Source organism: Rhinoraja longicauda, chromosome 16 (genome assembly GCF_053455715.1).
Source record: "Rhinoraja longicauda isolate Sanriku21f chromosome 16, sRhiLon1.1, whole genome shotgun sequence".
Lineage (NCBI taxonomy): Eukaryota > Metazoa > Chordata > Chondrichthyes > Rajiformes > Arhynchobatidae > Rhinoraja > Rhinoraja longicauda.
In genome coordinates this window covers 18119196-18139717 of record NC_135968.1, presented here as the reverse complement: position 1 = coordinate 18139717, position 20522 = coordinate 18119196, and the positions used below count along the sequence as shown (strand labels likewise).

General features: G+C 49.3%; 1 protein-coding gene across 1 annotated transcript; it reads left to right on the top strand.

The window, feature by feature from the left end:
* Positions 1-907: 907 nt before the first annotated feature.
* cox15 (cytochrome c oxidase assembly factor COX15) lies at positions 908-13649 on the top strand. The gene is made up of 9 exons (XM_078412802.1): positions 908-1028; positions 4062-4243; positions 5447-5569; positions 6058-6244; positions 8145-8312; positions 8985-9066; positions 10047-10201; positions 11214-11327; positions 12390-13649. The coding sequence occupies exons 1-9, from the start codon at positions 981-983 to the stop codon at positions 12519-12521; spliced, it is 1191 nt and encodes a 396-aa protein (XP_078268928.1). The 5' UTR covers positions 908-980; the 3' UTR covers positions 12522-13649.
* The last annotated feature ends 6873 nt before the right edge of the window (positions 13650-20522 follow it).

The window sequence follows — 20522 nt, the reverse complement described above, 5'->3', positions numbered from 1 at the left end:
GATGAAGTCTGTGTGTATGCAGCCATGCCGAGCATGTGATGGGGTGACACTGTTGCAACGCCAGCGTGTGGCGGGTTATATACTGTTGCAACGCCAGCGTGTTGCGGGTTATATACTGTTGCAACGTCAGCGTGTTATATACGGTTGCAACGCCAACGTGTTGCGGGTTATATCCTGTTGCAACGCCAGCGTGTTGCGGGTTATATCCTGTTGCAACGCCAGCGTGTTGCGGGTTATATCCTGTTGCAACGCCAGCGTGTTGCGGATTATATACTGTTGCAACGCCAGCGTGTTATCTAGTGTTGCAATGGGGAGAACATTTTAATGGCAGACGTTCATAGATTGAGGGAGCGTCGCACCGTCAGAGGGAGAGTATTGAGGGAGCGCACCGTCAGCGGGAGAGTATTGAGGGAGCGCACCGTCAGAGGGAGAGTATTGAGGGAGCGCACCGTCAGAGGGAGAGTATTGAGGGAGCGCACTGTCAGAGGGAGCGTATTGAGGGAGCGCACTGTCACAAAGCATGTAGGTTCACTCAGTGCCGCTGATAATGTAGCGCTCTTTCAATTCCCCCCCGTCACGTGTTCGCGGTGTTGGGCACAGGGCAGTGTGACGGGCTGTGATTGGGCGTCGAGACCAAAGGCACTAGAGGAGCAAGATGGACCAGTCCGTTGATATCGCACGCGCTGACGTGCGGTGCGCAAAGCCGCCATTTTAGTAAGCAAAACCCGCCCGCTCGTTCTGCCTCTCGCAGTGTAATCAGTGTTGTGAACAGTGTGTGTGTGATGACACCATTAAAATGCAGAATATATCTCATCTGTCAAATCACAGATTTTTATTATTTTTCTTTTAAAATGTTTCTGCAACTTTTCTGCCTACTAAAATGGCGCCGTGACGTCCTACAGCGGCTCTTAGGGGTCGAGTGGTCTATCTTGTTCCTCTTCTTTGGTCGCGGAGCTCAGCCCGGACCCGAGGCGGCCGGCATGATGATGATGTTAATGCTGCGGCTGCGGGGACTCAGCGGCGGCGCGGTGAGGGAGGGGGAGGGAGGAGAGGGGGAGGGGAGAGAGGGGGGAGGGGGGAGGGGAGAGGGGGAGGGGAGAGAGGAGGGGAGAGAGGGAGGGGGAGAGAGGAGGAGGAGAGAGGGAGGAGGGGGAGGGGAGAGGGGGAGGGGAGAGGGGGAGGGGGAGAGAGGGGGGAGGGGGGAGGGGAGAGAGGGGAGGGGAGAGAGGGAGGGGGAGAGAGGGAGGAGGGGGAGGGGGGAGGGGAGAGAGGGAGGGGGAGAGAGGGAGGAGGGGGAGGGGAGGGGAGAGAGGGGGAGGGGAGAGAGGGGAGGAGGGGGAGAGAGGGAGGGGGGGGAGGGGAGGGAGAGGGGGGGAGGGGAGAGGGAGGGGGAGAGAGGGAGGAGGGGGAGGGGAGGGGAGAGAGGGGGGAGGGGAGAGAGGGGAGGGGGAGAGAGGGAGGGGGAGAGAGGGAGGAGGGGGGAGGGGGAGGGGAGAGAGGGGGGAGGGGAGAGGGGGAGGGGAGAGGGGGAGGGGAGAGAGGGAGGGGAGAGAGGGAGGAGGGGGAGGGGAGGGGAAGAGAGGGAGGGGGAGGGGAGAGAGGGGGGAGGGGAGAGAGGGGGAGGGGAGAGAGGGAGGGGGAGAGAGGGAGGGGAGGGGGAGGGAGGGGAGAGAGGGGAGGGGAGAGAGGGGGAGGGAGAGAGGGAGAGAGGGGGAGGGGAGGGGGAGGGAGGGGAGAGAGGGGGAGGGGAGAGAGGGGGAGGGGGAGAGAGGGGAGAGAGGGGAGGGGAGAGAGGGGAGAGAGGGGAGGGGGAGGGGAGAGAGGGGAGAGAGGGGAGGGGGAGGGGGAGGGGAGGGGAGAGAGGGGGAGGGGGAGGGGAGGGGAGGGGAGAGAGGGGATGAGAGGGGAGGGGGAGGGGAGAGAGGGGGAGGGAGGGAGGGGGAGAGAGGGGGAGGGGAGAGAGGGGGAGGGAGGGGAGAGAGGGGGAGGGGAGAGAGGGGGAGAGACAATAGACAATAGGTGCAGGAGGAGGCGGGGACTCAGCGGTCGGCGCGGTGAGGGAGGGGGAGGGGAGAGAGGGGGAGGGGAGAGAGGGGGAGGGGAGAGAGGGGGAGGGGAGAGAGGGGGAGGGGAGAGAGGGGGAGGGGAGAGAGGGGGAGGGGAGAGAGGGAGAGAGGGAGAGAGACAATAGACAATAGGTGCAGGAGGAGGCCATTCAGCCCTTCGAGCCAGCACCGCCATTCAATGTGATCATGGCTGATCATTCTCAATCAGTACCCCGTTCCTGCCTTCTCCCCATACCCCCTGACTCCGCTATCCTTAAGAGCTCTATCTAGCTCTCTCTTGAATGCATTCAGAGAATTGGCCTCCACTGCCTTCTGAGGCAGAGAATTCCACAGATTCACAACTCTCTGACTGAAAAAGTTTTTCCTCATCTCCGTTCTAAATGGCCTACCCCTTATTCTTAAACTGCGGCCCCTTGTTCTGGACTCCCCCAACATTGGGAACATGTTTCCTGCCTCTAACGTGTCCAATCCCCTAATTATCTTATGCGTTTCAATAAGATCCCCCCTCGTCCTTCTAAATTCCAGTGTATACAAGCCTAATTGCTCCAGCCTTTCAACATACGACAGTCCCGCCATTCCGGGAATTAACCTAGTGAACCTACACTGCACGCCCTCAATAGTAAGAGAGAAGGGGGAGGGGGAGGGGAGAGGGGAGGAGAGGGGGAGGGGAGGAGGAAGGGAAGGGGGAGAGGAGAGGAGAGAGGAGGGGGAGAGGAGGGAAGGAGGGGGAGAGGAAAAGGGGAGAGTGGAGGAGAGGGAGGAGGGACAACAAGTGGGGATATATGGGATGAGGAGGGAAGAGGGTATATGTATGGGGTACGGGTTGTATGGGAGAGAGGACAGGGAAACCAGGCAGTGAGGGTATATGTGGTAGCAGAGCGGATACCAGAGATGCAGTGGGAGTAGGAATGGATGGCCAGGGGAGGAGGGGGTAGAAGTGGAGGTATATGAGCTAGACTCCCAACTCGCTGCAGCGTGGAGGCTGTGGGCCTGGAACTCAGTTTCCCTTTCCCCTCACAGTCTGAAGAAGCTCGACCTGAATCATCACCTATTCCTTTTCTCCAGAGATGCTGCCTGACCCACTGAGTTACTCCAGCACTTTGTGTTCATCTTTTGTGTAAACCGACGTCTGCAGTTCCTTTTTTACACAGAAATGTACAGCACAGCAATAGATCCTTCGGCCCACAATGTCATTGCTGAACATGATTGTAATTGTAACTTTTTTTTGTTGCACAATCCGCAGGCATTGCCACTTTCATTTCACTGCACATTGTGTATGTGTATGACAAATAAACTTGACTTGACTTGATGCCAAGTTGAACTGATCTCCTCTCTGCCTGCATGTGACGCATATCCCACCATTTCTAGCAGACCCACGTGCCTGTCTTAAACCCACTATAGTGTCTCCTGTTGACTTCTCTCTCCCCCCCCCCCCTCCACCAGCACTTTTATCCTCGGGTTACAAGTTATCAAAGACACAAAGTGCTGGAGTAACTCAATGGGTCAAGCACCATCTCTGGAGAACATGCATAGGTGATGTTTTGGGTTGGGACCCTTCTTCAGACTCATTGCAGGGGGAGTGGGAAAGAAAGCCTGCAGGGAGAAGGGGCAGGACAATTTTATTCCCTTCCTGATCAATCTTTATAGTATAGAGGGCACAAAATGGATCATGTCCTTGCCAACCTTGTGAGAAAAGAGAGTATAAGAAAATAATTGCAGATACTGGTACAAATCGATTTATTCACATAATGCTGGAGTAACTCAGCAGGTCAGGCAGCATCTCGGGAGAGAAGGAATGGGTGACGTTTCGGGTCGAGACCCTTCTTCAGACTGAAGAAGGGTCTCGACCCGAAACATCACCCATTCCTTCTCTCCCAAGATGCTGCCTGACCTGCTGAGTTACTGCAGCATTTTGAGAAAAGAGAGTACCCGTATCTCCGGTTCTCTGGGAGGGTGATGGGTGGTCATGCTCTTGTGTTCACGTTTTCTTCTCAGCTCCGTCCGCTGTGGAAGCGTTGTGTGGTGCGACGGGGGAAGAGCTCTGTTGTCGCCGATGCCACCGCGGGCTCTACAGCTTCCATGGTGCCCAACGCCGCCACCAACCGCGTGCTGGGGAAATGGATGATTGCCTGCAGCGGGATGGTCGTCGGGGCCGTGGTCCTTGGCGGAGTGACCAGGTGAGGGAACGAGCTCCCTGTCTAAAGTAACCCATCTGCCTTCCCAAGGCATTCCTTATTCAAGTGTTTTATTGCCATGTGTCCCGAACTCGAACCATGAAACTCTTACTTGCAGCAGCACAACAGATATGTAAACATAGCACTCTGTAAACACCATTATAAAGAACAAAAGAAAGCAAAAGGACAAAACAATGACCCCCAAGTCTATGTAGTTTAAAGCTTATTTGGAGGTTGTTTCATGGCCCAATGGTTGTAGGGAAGAGTCTGCTCCTGAACCTGGACTTTACAGTTTTTAGGTTGCTATACCTTCTTCCCGATAGCAGGAGTGAAATATGGCCAGGATGGTTTGGCTAATGGAGGGGCGGTCAGTACCTGTGGTAGACTGGACATTGTTCACCACTTGCTGCAATTTTTTCGTTCCTGGGCGTTCGAGTTGCCGAAACCAGGCCGTGATGTGACAGTATGCTCCTTATTGTACAACTGCAGAGGGTCGAGAGAGTATTCGTTGACAAACAGATTCAGGATGTGGAGTCACTGGAAGGATGTCCCATCTTCCCGATGATGGTAGTGCAATGGGAATGTGGTGTGGGTCTTTGATATTTGCTGATATAAGATGAAGCTTCACCTATGGATCCTTACACTGGTGGGGAGGTCAGTACCCGTGATCGCTCTGTAGCTTCCTGGCCATTCAAGTTGCCGAGCCAGGCTGTGATGTCATCAGTCAATATGCTCTCTAAGCCTGCACAAGTTCAAGAGTATTTTTCGACATTTTGAATCTCCTCAATCTAAGTTTAGTTTATTATTGTCACGTGTACCGAAAATCTTGTAAATAGAAGTATTGGGAATTCTAGGACCAGAGGGCATAGTCTCAGTATAAAAGGACTTTATCTTACACTGAATGTTATTCCCTTTATTCTGTACACTGTGGACGGCTTGATTGTAATCATGTGTAGTCTTTTAGCTGACTGGATAGCACGCAGCATAAAAGCTTTTCACTGTACCTCGGCACACGTGACAATGATAAACTAAAGTATCAAATGATTAACTAAACTACAGGAAAAACACTCTCCACATCCACTTGATCAAGACCGTGCGTTATTAAATGTTGCCCCTCTCACCTTAAAGCTCTGCATGCTACTGACAATGTATCACAGTCGATGGGCTTCCCATGGTGGTAGTAAAGGCTTTCCTTCTCTTTCACAGGCTGACTGAATCTGGCTTGTCAATGGTGGACTGGCACCTGATCAAGGAAATGAAGCCCCCCAGTACCCTGCCAGAGTGGGAGGCAGAGTTTCAGAAGTACCAGCAGTTCCCCGAGTTTAAGATGTGAGTTTAAAGTGCCAAAGTCCCGGCTTTGATCCTGACTGCGGGTGCTTTCTGTGTGGAGTTTGCACGTTCTCCCTGTGACCATGTGGTTTTTTTTTCCCGGGTGCTTCGGTTTCCTCCCGCACTCCAAAGACGTACAGATTTGAGGTTTGGCTTCAGTAAAATTGTAAATGTTCCCTAGTGTGTAGTATAGAACTAGTGTACGTGGATCGCTGGTCGGCGCGGACCCAGTGGGCCGGAGAGTTTGTTTCCACACTGTATCTCTAAAAACTAGGGATTAAGTATTGAGGGAGCGCCGCACTGTCAGAGAGAGTATTGAGGGAGCGCCGCACTGTCAGAGATGGAACAATGGAGAAATTGTGCCGCAGTGGGGGAAGCTTTACTGTGTAGATTCTTGCTGGTAGAATGACCATTACTACTCTCCTTCTGTCTACAGACTGTGTGAGTTGGCCTGTGCCTACTTCACTGGCTTGGTATTTTCTTTGCAGATTAAACCATGACATGACTCTGAATGAGTTCAAGTTCATCTGGTACATGGAGTATTCCCACCGTATGTGGGGCCGGGCGGTGGGACTGGCCTACATCCTCCCCACCATCTACTTCTGGAGGAAGGGCTGGATGTCGAGGAGCCTGAAGCTGCGGGTGGTGGGCCTGTGTGGCTTTGTGTGCTTCCAGGTGAGTTGCCAGCTCCTCATCGGGCAACCCGGCTGTGATACACTGGCCGGAGTGGGCATCTGATGTCCGAGTGCTGGTCAACGCTCAGCAGGTCAGACAGCATCTATGGAGAAAGGGTATTTATTCACAAAATGCTGGAGTAACTCAGCAGGTCAGGCAGCATCTCAGGAGAGAAGGAATGGGTGACGTTTCGGGTCGAGACCCTTCTTCAGACTGATGTCAGGGGGGCGGGACAAAGGAAGGATATAGGTGGAGACAGGAAGACAGTGGGAGATCTGGGAAGGAGGAGGGGAAGAGAGGGACAGAGGAACTACCTAAAGTTGGAGAAGTCAATGTTCATACCACTGGGCTGCAAGCTGCCCAGGCGAAATATGAGGTGCTGTTGCTCCAATTTCCGGTGGGCCTCACTATGGCACTGGAGGAGGCCCATGACAGAAAGGTCAGACTGGGAGTGGGAGGGGGAGTTGAAGTGCTCTCTATGGAGAGAGGATCAGAGCTGACTTCAGAGGTTGCCGGTTCAATGGTGCTTTCTTTGTCACATATGCAGCTGCGCAGAGAAATTTTTGTTTTTGCATATATTACACATGTGGGCATCGCCATTTCTGGGGCCATAGTCCTGTCAGCCCGCGTTATTCTGTAGCAGTTTCTGTGAACCAGCGTCCCTGTCCTCTCGTCCGGTCATCTTTGTGTCACGGGGGTGCCTCCGTAGCTGACTTTGAAGGCGCTGGAGACATTACTCTATTTCACCCCCCCACGGGCCCACGTTCCTCATATCCAACGTCTCGAGCCCCCTCCCGGTTACGCCGGTCAAGCCATCCGGCGGGCCTTCTGGCTTGTTTCCGGTTACGCCGACTGACAAGCCTTCTAGGCGGGCACCGCGGCTGCAACACCTCGGGAAGGCCTCCGCCATGAGGTTGCAGGAGCAGACTGACAAAGAACGACTGACCTAGAATGTCACCTCCTGAGATGTTCTGCAGAGATGAACACAAAGTGCTGGTGCAACCCAGGCAGCATCTCTGGAGAACATGGATCGGGGACATTACTATCCTCTCTCTCCAGAGTTGCTGCCTGACCTGCTGAGTTACTCCAGCACTTTAACTATCTTTGGTGTGAGCCAACATCTGCAGTTCTTTGTCTCTACATTTTGACTTTCTCCAGAGACACTGCTGAGTTACTCCAGCGCCTTGTGCCCTTTTGTCGTCTGGCAGTTCACTGCTGCCGAAATGTTACCTCCATGCTCACCAACCCTCTCTCCCTGGAAACAGAGGGTTGGAGAGTCAGAACCTTATTCCTAGAATGTAAAAATCAACTATTAGAGGGCATCACTTTGTGACATGGGGGATAGTTTAACGGAGATGAGTGAGGCAAGTCTTTTTTTAAAGAGTGGTGAGTACCTGGAACATGCTGCCTTGGTTGGTGGTGGTGGCGGCTGATAGGGAAGTGGTGTTTAAGAGGCTTTTGGAAAGGCACTTGGAAGTGTGGGGAATAGAGGGACATGGATCATACACAGTCAGAGAAGATCAGTTCAACTTTGGCATCATGTTAGGCACAGACGCTGTGGGCCAAATGGCCCATTCCTGCATTGTACTTTTTTTAGTTTAGAGATGGTTCGGAAACAGGCCCTTTGGCCCACCGATTCCACGCCGACCAGTGATTTCTGTACACCAGCACTAAACTACACTCTAGGGACAATTTATAAACTTTACCAATTAACCTACAAACCTGAAAGGTTTTTGGAGTGTGGGAGGAAACCGGAGCACCCAGAAAAAAACACGCGCGGTCTCGGGGAGAAAACACAAACTCCGCACAGACAGCACCCCCAGTTAGGATTGAACCCGGGTCTCCGGTGCTGTGAGGCCGCTGTAATGTTCTATGTTCTAACTGTGTTTTGTTTTCTCAGGGTTTGCTCGGCTGGTTCATGGTGAAGAGTGGTTTGGAGGAGAAGCAAGACTCCCACGATATCCCCCGCGTCAGTCAGTACCGCCTGGCCGCCCATCTGGGCTCTGCGTTGGTGCTGTACTGTGCTAGTCTGTGGACAGGCCTGTCCCTCCTCCTGCCCCCCAACAAGGTACCTACCGTACGGGGCACTTCATACATTAGAGGCTTTAGCCCTTAGTTTAGTTCAGGGATACAGCGCGGAATCAGGCCCTTCGGCCGACCAGCGATTGCCCGTACACTAGTTCTATCCGACACGCTGAAATGTTACCCATCCATGTTCTCAGAAATGCTGCCTGACTCACTAAGTTACTCCAGCACTTTGTTTGCTAAACCAGAATCTACAGTTCCTTGTTACTAGCGAATAAAAGAGCAGGGGGGAAAACAGCAGTCAACAGGAGACACAATATTAGTTTGGTTTAGAGATACAGTGTGGAAACATGCTCCTTCAGCCCACCAAGTCCGTGCTGACCAGCAAGCACCTGAATAGTTCTATCCTGCACCCGCTGGGGATAATTTACGCACGGCAATTACCCTACAAACCCGTACATCTTTAAAGTGTGGGAGGAAACCGTGGCACCCGGAGAAAACCCACGCAGGTCACAGGGAGAATGTACAAATCCGTACAGACAGCATTCAAAGTCAGGATGGAACCCGGGTCTCTGGCGCTGTGAGGCAGCAACTCTACTGCTGTGCCTCACAGTGTCAGCTGTTGTGATTTAATGATAACTTGTTTCCCACTGCTGTTCAATACTTTTGATCAGTCAGTAAACTAGCGCCTTTAATGAGGTTCCTGTCTTCTCAGATGCCGAATACTCGCCAGGTGATGCTGTTTCGGCGGTTCGCCCGAGGGACCGGTGGCCTGGTTTTTATAACCGCACTTTCAGGTAAAACACTCTGATTCAGTGCTGGTATGAGCCTTCGGCACTTAAGATGGGGTTGGGATACGATATTGGAATGATTTAAAGCATCACCCAAAATTAGACCAGATAGAAATATATAAAATTATGAGAGACAGGTAGGTGGATGGGACAGGTTTGGGGGGATGTGGACCAAACGCAGGTGGGTCTAGTGTAGATAGGACATGTTGGCTGGTGTGGGCAAGTTTGGCCAAAGGGCCTGTTTCCACGCTGTAAGGCTCTGATTCGAGACAGTGAGAACCTTTATAGGACTTTGGTCAGGCCGCCTTTGGAATATCACATGCAGTTCTGGTCACCCCATTACAAGAGAGATGTGGAGGCTTTGGAGTGGGTGGAAATGTCAGAGGGCATAGCTTTAAGGTGAGAGGGGCAAGGTTCAAAGGAGATGTGCGGACAAGCTTTTCCTACGTAGAGGGTGTGGGTCCCTGGAACGCCTTGCCAGGGGTAGTGGTGGAGACAATTATTATAGCAGGGTTTAAGATGCTAATAGGCATATGGATATGCAGGGAATGGAGGGATATGCATCATGTACATATAGACGAGATTTTATCTTGGCCTCGTGTTCGACGTGGTCATTGTGGAATGAAGGGCCTGTACCTGTGCCTGATATATAAATCTATAACCGAGTACATGCTCGGTATGGAGCTTGTATATTCTTATGACTGCGTGGGTTTTCTCCAAGTGCTCCGGTTTCCTCCCACGTTCCAAAGACGTGGTTAATTGGTTAAGACGTGCTTAATAGGTTAATTGGCTTTAGTAAAATTGTAAATTGTGTCGGATAGTGCTAGTGTACAGGGTGATCGCTGGCCGGCATGGACTCGGTGGGCCGAAGGGCCTGTTTCCACTCTGTCTCTAAATGAAACAAGTTGACATTGTGTGAGTCGTGCCTGGTGAAACCCATTTGTGGTCACGATTGATGGTTACTTTTCTCTCTGGTCTTTCTGCAGGGGCTTTTGTTGCTGGCTTGGATGCTGGTCTCGTTTACAACTCTTTCCCCAAAATGGGTGCACGCTGGGTACCTGATGATCTTTTGGTCTTCTCCCCGGCTCTCCGAAACTTCTTTGAGAATCCAACCACCGTGCAGTTCGATCACCGGATCCTGGTAACTATTTCCCAATTCTGTCGGCGTGCAAAATTTTCTATTTCTGCCTTGCTCCAGAGAGTTTAGTGTTATAAAGCCTGAAAACAGGCCCTTTGGTCCAACGTGCCCAAGCCAACCAACATGTCCTCTCTACACTAGTCCCATCTGCTTGCATTTGGCACATATCCCTCTAAACCTTTCCTGTCCAAGTACCTGTTTAAATGTTTCTTAAACGTTGCGAAAGTATGTGCCTCAACTATCTCCTCCAGCAGCTCGTTCCATATACCCACCATCCTTTGTACAAAATAAAGTTCATATTAACCTGTTTCCCCCCTCACCTTAAACCTATGTCCACTAGTTTTCGATTCCCCTACCCTGGGTAGGAGACTGTGTGTTTACTCAATCTATTCAGGTATTGAAGTTATTGCACAGGAAACTGGGCAGCACAAGATGGCTGCTTGTGTAATTGTCTGATCTTGGAGTCCGCAGATCAAAGGCCTCATCACAGAGCCGTGGGACATGGAAACAGGCCCTTCAGCCCACCTTATCCATGCCAGCCACATTGGTAATTGGCACTGGTCCCATCTGCCGGAATTTGGCTTCTATTCCTCTCAACCCTATATGTATATCTGTCCACTTTTCTTGTATGTGCACCACTAAACCTTTCCTATTCATATATCTGCACACTTGTCTTGTAAGTGCACTACTTCTCACTGCTCCCCATGTTGCAAAGCAGTGCACACCATTGAAATAAGTTTTGAAAAACAATTAACTGCGGATGCTGGGAATATAGATATAATCCGGGCGACACACAGTGGCGCAGCAGTAGAGTTACTGCCTTACAGCGCCAGAGACCAGGGTTCAATCATGACCTCGAGTGCAGTCTAAATCATCCATTCCATTTGGTAAGTTTCAATGAGGTCTCCCTTCATCCTTCTAAGCTCCAGCAAGTACAGGCCCAGTGCCGTCAAACGCTCATCATATGTTGCGATGGTGTGATTCTAATTCTGTAATCTGTGCTCTCTGTTCCCAGGGCATTGCCTCAGTGACAGCAGTGACCATCCTCTACGCATTATCCCGCAGGATGGCCTTATCCAGAAGAACACGGGTGGCTGTTTCCTCCCTTCTGGCCATGGTTTACATGCAGGTACTAGCACAGATCGGTGTGGCATTACTGGCAAAACCGGCATTAATACAGTGAGGTGTGCACTCAACCACATTCCAACCTGTGTCAGAAGCCCTTGGGAATCAGCTACACAGTGTGGGGCTATCCACTAGCCGCGACAATAGCAAATTTGAGGCTGAACAGTGGCGCGGCGGTAGAGTTGTTGCCTCACAGTGCCAGAGACCCAGGTTTGATCCTGACTACCGGCGCTGGCTGTAATGAGTTTGTACGTTCTCCCTGTGACCACGTGGGTTTCCCCCGGGTGCCCCTGCTTCCTCCCACATTCCAAAAATGTGCAGGTTTGTAGGCTAAACGAGAGTGCCTCAAGGTTACCATTATTACACCTGTGTAGGAAGGAACTGCAGATGCCGGTTTACACCGAAGATAGATACAAACTGCTGGCTGGTAATAAGGAATAGGTGACGTTTCGGGTCAAAACCCGATCCCTTCATTATCACCTCTTCCACAGCCAACAATGGACCATTGTGGGCCCCACCTTTTCTTGGTCATTGGTGCCGGCTCTGATTTGTCCTGCACCTTTTCAGATCTTTAGTTTCCCTCTCCCCTAATTCCCCGTCTGAAGATGGGTTTTGACTAGAGTCTAGGAGCAGACGGCACAGCCTCTGAATAAAAGGACGTGCCTCTACAAAGGAGATGAGGAGGAATTACTTTAGTCAGAGGGTGGAATTTTGTGCAAAATTCATTGCCACAGACGGCTGTGGAGGCCAACAGTGGATATTTATAAGGCAGAGATTCTTGATTAGTAAAAGTGTCGGGTTATGGGGAGAAGGCAGGAGAATGGGGCTGAGGAGGGAAGATGGATCAGCCATGATTGAATGGCGGAGCAGACTTGATGGGCGGAATGGCCTAATGCTGTTCCTAGAACTTATGAAGCGTCACCCGTCCATGTTCTCCAGAGATGCTGCCTGACCCGCAGACTTACTCCAGCATTTTGTCTGTTATTATACCTGTGCTTTGTGATCTCAAAGTTTGATAATCGCTGCTGTGAAATAAACTAAAGTGGCGGCCTGCACCTTGTTCCAGGCGGCGCTGGGGATCGGCACACTGCTGCTGTACGTGCCCACTCCCGTGGCGGCCACACACCAGTCAGGCTCCCTGGTGCTCCTCAGCCTGTCCGTCTGGTTGATTCACGAGCTCCGCAGACTCCCCAAGTGAAGCATTCCGCGCCCACGGCCGCACGGAGCCAGCTCTCGATGCAGGCGCGATCGCCGAGCAACGCCCTGGCCTTGAACAGCGGGGAGAAGAGTAGCGACTTCAACGTGCACGTCGCAGGTTGTGAGACTGTTCAGTGCAGTGGTTTCTCTTGGATGTTACTGCCGCCTTTTTCCGGTTTCCTACTAATCAATGGTTCAATAGTGCTTTATATGTCACATATGCAGCTGCACGGTGCAATTCTTCTTGTGCGTATAAAACACACACACACACAGGTGATGCCAAAACAGCGCCCTTTCCAAAGTCCTGTCGTACTCTCCTCTCCTCGCCCGGCCACTTCTGTGTCCCGGGGGCGCCTCTTGCAGCCGACCTTGAAGGCGCTGAAGGTAATACCCTGTTTCACCCTCCTGCCGCCCCTTGCTCCTCGCATCTCCAGTTCCCCTTCAGTACATGATGTGACTGAAGGAGACCGAGTGAGAGAGACACATAAGCACACAAAGTCTTTAAGTGTAATCTATGTAACTGATCTACATTGCTGTTCCAGGTTCTATTGAATTGCTTTATTATCACGTGCAAATCTCAGTGAAATTCTTTTGCGAGTCACTAAATTTGGTGCCATTTCCAAAGTTGGGTTTGCGGGCTACGCCTTATGGAGCGGTGCCCGGTCCAGGCGAGCTCCAGGCCTCCTGCCATTGCCTTTGGCTGGTTCGTTCAGTAAACCCAAGTCCCTCTCCTCGCCCAGCCAACCTTGAGGGTACAGAAGGCATGACTGTGATTCACACTCCTATCCTTGCTCCTCACGTCTGTCGTCGACAGCTCCCTCCTCTCTGCTCTGTGGTAATGTTACAATCATGTTGATCTGTCGCTGTCACTCCATCGTTCTGCACTCAGAAGCTGACGTGCTTTAACTTCTATGCTCCTGTCCACCCCTCAAAGTTGTTCCCACTGCCCTCTGCTGGTGAAGGTCTTCCTCTGCAACCACAAACCATTCCCTCAGTGCCCGCATCGCGCATTTCAAGAGAAAGTTATGCAACCAGCGTTGTTCCAAAAATGAAATAATTTAATCGAGATGTTCAGAAATCAGTAATACTAATTCTACGTTTAAATATTCTTTGTAAATTGTGATGAATTAAAAAGCAATATTTTACAATACTGTGCTTTGTTTGACGTTTATTCTGGCCCTGGTATATTTCCAGAAGAACAAGAAGGGTCTTGACCCAAAATGTTACCTATCCGTGTTCTGTAATGCTGCCTGACCAGCTGTTACTTCAGCATTTTGTTTGCAAGCCATCATCAGCAGTTCTTTGTTTCGCATGCCTGCCCTGACATGACCTCTATTCCAGCCACCTTCCATCTACTACATTCAGTCTGAAGAAGGGTCCCGACCCAAAACATCACCTATCCATGTCCTCTGGAGATGCTGCCTGTCCTGCTGAGTTACTTCAGCACTTTGTGTCCTATTGTATATTAACCAGCATCTGCAGTTCCTTGTTTCTATACTCGTAAATGGAGAACTGCCGGAAATGCTTGTCAGATTGGGCGGAGAAAGAAACCGATTTAATGTTTAATAGGAAAAATAGATGGTTGAGTGCTGGAGCCTTTTCCCCAGAGGAGGGGAATCGAGAACCAGAGGACAAATGTAAGATGAGAAATATTTAATAGGTACCCGAGGGGCAACTTTATTGCACATAAAGAGTAGTGGGTATATGGAATGAGCTGCCAGAGAAGGTAGTTGAGGCTGGTACTATAACGGCATTAAAAGACATTGGACAGCTACATGGATAGGAAAGGTTTAGTGGGATATGGGGCAAACATGGGTAAATGGGTTAGTGTAGACAAGCTGGGGTGAAGGGTCTGTTTCCATGCTGTATGACTGACTCCTGAACAGTTATTGCTGAGATTGCTGTTTGTTCTTGGCTGAAATTGTCTCTTTTCTCCTTAATTTTTTTCCTGAAAAGTTCACTTTAACATCTGCCCTTCCTTGCATAACTCGTCTTTCAGCTCTGTGTATTTTGTTCTTATTATTATGCCCTTCTCAAAAAAACTCAATCTAGATTATTTCCTTTTCTAGATATCATAAACCATAGGGACAGAATTAGGCCATTCTTCCCATCAAGTCTACCCCACCATTTAATCATGGTTGATCTATTTTTCCCCCCTCGACCCCATTCTCCTGCCTTCTCCCTATAACCTTTGATGACCTTATTATTCAGGAACCTGTCAATCTCCACTTTAAAAATACCCAATTACTTGACTCTGACTACATCCTATCTTTGTCCCGCCCCCTCCCTTGACATCAGTCTGAAGAAGGGTCTCGACCCGAAACATCACCCATTCCTTCTCTCCTGAGATGCTGCCTGACCCACTGAGTTACTCCCGCATTTTGTGTCTACCTTCAATTTAAACTAGCATCTGCAGTTTTTTTCCTACCCAATGACTTGACCTCCACTGCTTTATGTAGCAATGAATTCCACAGATTCACCACCCTCTGGCTAAAGAAATTCTTTCTCATCTCCATTCTGAAGGTTCATCCTTTTATTCTGAGGCTGTGCCCTCTAGTCTTAGGACCTATACAACTACTGGAAACATCCTCTCCAGGTCTCTGTTTAGGCATTTCATTACATCTTTCATTACAGATTCTAGCAATTGTTCTACCATTGATGTTATGCTAAGTTAGTCGAGTTTCCCCTTTTTGAAACAGTGGTATTACATTAACCACCCTTCTACTCCACAATTAAAGAACCCTCGAAGATCCATCATGCTTAAAGCCACCACCTCAAAGATCCATCATGTTTAAAGCCACCAGCTCAAAACGCTTGGATGTCAGTCATCAAGACTAGTGATATCTGTTTTCTAGCTCACTGACTAAGCTAGCTAAGTTTAGTTTATTGCCACGTGTACCGAGGTGAAGTGAAAAGCTTTTGTTGCATGCTAACCAGTCAGCAGAAAGACAATCTATATTACAATCGAGCCATCCACAGTGGACAGATTACATGATAAAGGAATAGCTTTTAGTGCAAGGTAAAGTCGATTAAAGATAGTCTAGGGTCTCCAATTAGGTAGATAGCAGTGTGTAGGAAAGAACTGCAGATACTGGTTTAAACCGAAGATAGACACAAAAAGCTGGAGTGACTCAGTGGGACAGGCTCAGGAGGATAGTAGAGTCATAGAGTCCTACAGCACAGAAAGAGGCCCTTCGGCCCATCGTGTCCGTGCCGCCCGTTACCAAACACAGTCTAATTTTAATCCCATTTTCCCGCATTTGGACCGTAGCCCTAGTAGCTCAGGACAGTTCTCTAGTTGGTGATAGGACGTTCAGTTGCCTAATAACTGCGGGGAAGAAACTCCCCCTGAATCTGGAGGTATGCGTTTTCACCCTTCTATACCACTTGCCTGGTGGGAGTGGGGAGAAGAGGGATTGACCAGGGTGAGACTGGCTGGTGGCAACCAACTAGATCCTTGATTCTCTGACATATCCATCAGGTTTTGTGCGTCATCAGTGAACAGAAACATAGAGTCGTTGTTTAATTCCTGTGGCATTTCCTTGTTACCCTCCATCAATACACCATAATATAATGTAAGGAGAGGCATGAAAACCTCTACGTCTTTGGGATGCGGGAGGAGACCAGAGCACCTGGAGAAAAGCCACACGGTCACAAGGAAAATGTGCAAACTCCACACAGACAGCGCCCGAGGTCAGGATCAGACCCGGGTCTCTGACGTTGTAAGACAAGCTACGCCACTGGGCCCACCCCTTTACAGACGCATTAGATGCAATAACAATAAAAATAAACATGCAATACATAATAGTTTATTCTAAGTAAACCAGACCACGATAGTCCAAAAATCAAAGTACCGGAGCAACTTCAGTACAAAGTTTAGTAGCTTGGTGCTGCTGTGGGATTCACGGGTCTGATGGTTCATGGACACAAAGCTGTTCTTAGAAACATAGAAACATAGAAAATAGGTGCAGGAGTAGGCCATTCGGCCCTTCGAGCCTGCACCGCCATTCAATATGATTATGGCTGATCATCCAGCTCAGTAACCTGTACCTGCCTTCTCTCCATACCCCCTGATCCCTTTAGCAAAAAGGGCCACATCTAACTCCCTCTTAAATATAGCCAATGAACTGGCCTCCACTGCCTTCTGTGGCAGAGAATTCCACAGACTCACCACTCTCTGTGTGAAGAAATGTTTTCTCATCTCGGTCCTAAAAGACTTCCCCCTTATCCTTAAGCTGTGATCCCTGGTTCTGGACTCCCCCAACATCGGGAACAATCTTCCCGTATCTAGCCTCTCCAACCCCTTAAGAATTTTATATGTTTCTATAAGATCCCCTCTCAGTCTTCTAAATTCCAGCGAGTACAAGCCCAGTCTATCCAGTCTTTCCTCATATGAAAGTCCCGCCATCCCAGGGATCAATCTGGTGAACCTTCTCCGTACTCCCTCTAAGGCAAGAACGTCTTTCCTCAGGTTAGGAGACCAAAACTGCACACAATACTCCAGGTGTGGTCTCACCAAGGCCCTGTACAACTGCAGCAGAACCTCCCTGCTCCTAAACTCAAATCCTCTTGCTATGAATGCCAACATACCATTCGCTTTCTTCACTGCCTGCTGCACCTGCATGCTTGCTTTCAATGACTTGTGCACCATGACACCCAGGTCACGTTGCATCTCCCCTTCTCCCAATCGGTCACCATTCAGGTAATACTCTGCTTTCCTGTTCTTGCCGCCAAAGTGGATAACCTCACATTTATCCACATTATATTGCATCTGCCATGCATTTGCCCACTCGCCTAATCTATCCAAGTCACTCTGCAGCGTCCTAGCATCCTCCTCGCAGCTAACACTGCCACCCAGCTTCGTGTCATCCGCAAACTTAGAGATGTTGCATTCAATTCCCTCGTCCAAATCATTAATATACACTGTAAATAACTGGGGTCCCAGCACTGAGCCTTGCGGTACCCCACTAGTCACTGCCTGCCATTCCGAAAAGGACCCGTTTATTCCTACTCTTTGCTTCCTGTCCGCCAACCAATTTTCTATCCACCTCAACACTGAACCCTCAATACCGTGTGCTTTAAGTTTGTACACCAATCTCCTATGTGGGACCTTGTCGAAGGCTTTCTGAAAGTCCAGATATAACACATCGACTGGTTCTCCCTTATCCACTCTACTAGTTACATCCTCGAAAAATTCTATAAGATTCGTCAGACATGATTTGCCTTTGGTAAATCCATGCTGACTTTGTCCGATGATTTCACCACTTTCCAAATGTAATGCTATCACATCTTTAATAACTGACTCTAGCATTTTCCCCACTATCGATGTTAGGCTAACTGGTCTATAATTCCCCGTTTTCTCTCTCCCTCCCTTTTTAAAAAGTGGGGTTACATTAGCTACCCTCCAGTCCTCAGGAACTACTCCAGAATCTAAAGAGTTTTGAAAAATTATCACTAATGCATCCACTATTTCTGAGGCTACTTCCTTAAGCACTCTGGGATGCAGCCTATCTGGCCCTGGGGATTTATCTGCCTTTAATCCATTTAATTTACCTAACACCACTTCCCGACTAACCTGGATTTCCCTCAGTTCCTCCATCTCTTTAGACCCCCGGTCCCCCGCTATTTCCGGCAGACGGTTTATGTCTTCCTTAGTGAAGACAGAACCAAAGTATTTGTTCAATTGGTCTGCCATCTCCTTGTTCCCTATGATCAATTCACCTGTTTCCGACTGCAAGGGACCTACATTTGCCTTAACTAATCTTTTTCTCTTGACTACGGGTGCTGCACTGTAAGGAGTTTGTACGTTCTCCCCGTGACCTGCGTGGGTTTTCTCCGAGATCTTCGGTTTCCTCCCACACTCCAAAGACGTACAGGTATGTAGGTTAATTGGCTGGGTAAATGTAAAAATTGTCCCTAGTGGGTGTAGGATAGTGTTAATGTACGGGGATCACTGGGCGGCACGGACTTGGAGGGCCGAAAAGGCCTGTTTCCGGCTGTAGATATATGATATGATATGATATGATATCTATAAAAGCTTTTGCAGTCAGTTTTTATGTTCCTTGCCAGTTTTCCCTCATAATCTATTTTCCCTTTCCTAATTAAGCCCTTTGTCCTCCTCTGCTGGACTCTGAATTTCTCCCAGTCCTCTGGTATGCTACTTTTTCTGGCTAATCCGTATGCTTCATCTTTTGTTTTAATACTATGCTTGATTTCCCTTGTTAGCCACGGATGCACTACCTTTCCTGGTTTGTTCTTTTGCCAAACTGGGATGAACACTTGTTGTAGTTCATCCATGCGACCTTTAAATGCCTTCCATTGCATGTCCACCGTCAACCCTTTCAGCATCAATCGCCAGTCCATCTTGGACAATTCACGCCTCATACCCTCAAAGTTACCTTTCTTTAAGTTCAGAACACTTGTTTCTGTATTGACTTTGTCACTCTCCATCCTAATGAAGAACTCTACCATATTATGATCACTCTTGCCCAAGGGGCCTCGCACAACAAGACTGCTAACTAACCCTTCCTCATTACTCAATACACAGTCTAGAATGGCCTGTTCTCTCGTTGGTTCCTCGACATGTTGGTTTAGAAAACCATCTCTCAAACATTCCAAGAACCTGGGAATTCTTGAGCCTGGGCTGGACACAAAATGCTGGAGGAACTCAGCAGAATAATAATAATAATAATAATAATAATAATAAATTGTATTTGTCATATGTAGGTTGGCACAGGGTCAATGGTATAATGAAATGTATTTGACAAGACAATTTGAATATTACTCAGCAGTAATATTCCAAGGATAAATAAGATTAAAAAATGACATTAGACAATGTTAAAAATAGGTAAAAAGACAATATTAAAAATAATCAACATATATGATTTGAAATGTGTTTATGAGTTCAGAAGCCTGATGGCCTGATGGTAGAAACTGTTCTTAAGTCTGGTGGTACGCGCAGCCATACTCCTGTATCGTCTGCCTGACGGTAACAAGGAGAACAGCCTGCGTGCTGGGTGGTTGTGGTCCTTGATGATGCTGCATGCCTTCCGCAGGCACCGCCGGTAGAGAATGTCCTGAATGTCCAGAACAAGGGGCCACAGTTTAAGAATAAGGGGTAGGCCATTTAGAACTGAGATGAGGAAAAACGTTTTCAGTCAGAGAGTTGTGAATCTGTGGAATTCTCTGCCTCAGAAGGCAGTGGAGGCCAATTCTCTGAATGCATTCAAGAGAGAGCTGGATAGAGCTCTTAAGGATAGCGGGGTCAGGGGGTATGGGGAGAAGGCAGGAACGGGGTACTGATTGAGAATGATCACATTGAATGGCGGTGCTGGCTCGAAGGGCCGAATGGCCTCCTCCTGCACCTATTGTCTATTGAATGGCCTTCTCGACCCGAAAAGTCACCCGTTCCTTCTCTCCAGAGATGCTGCCTGCCCCGCTGAGTTACCCCAGCATTCTGTGTCTATCTTCGGTTTCAACCAGCATCTGCAGTTCTTTCCTGCACTCTTGAGCCTGGGCCTCCTCCATTGCCAGAGTGAGGTCCAGTGCAAACTGGAGGAACAGCACATCATATTCCGAAGATGGACACAGAATGCTGGAGTAACTCAGCAGGTCAGGCAGTATCTCTGTGGGAAAAGCCCCTTGACGACCATACTTTACTTTCAGTCTGAAGAAGGGTTCCAACCCAAAAAAATTCACCTTAACTTTATCTTGTATATATTATATATACCTCAAACAGTAATAGTGCAAAGACGAACAAGGATAGACAATAGGTGTAGGAGGAGGCCATTCGGCCCCTCGAGCCAGCACCGCCATTCAATGTGATCATGGCTGATCATTCTCAATCAGTACCCCGTTCCTGCCTTCTCCCCATACCCCCTGACTCCGCTATCCTTAAGAGCTCTATCCAGCTCTCTCTTGAATGCATTCAGAGAATTGGCCTCCACTGCCTTCTGAGGCTGAGATGATGCCCTACGTACTATATAGACTACACACAGTCTGT

Coding starts and splice junctions, on each gene's coding strand:
- cox15 (XM_078412802.1), top strand. CDS start 981: ATGATGATGATGTTAATGCTGCGGCTGCGGGGACTCAGCGGCGGCGCG. Junction 10,202..11,213: donor AGTTCGATCACCGGATCCTG/GTAACTATTTCC, acceptor CTCTGTTCCCAG/GGCATTGCCTCAGTGACAGC. Junction 11,328..12,389: donor TGGCCATGGTTTACATGCAG/GTACTAGCACAG, acceptor ACCTTGTTCCAG/GCGGCGCTGGGGATCGGCAC.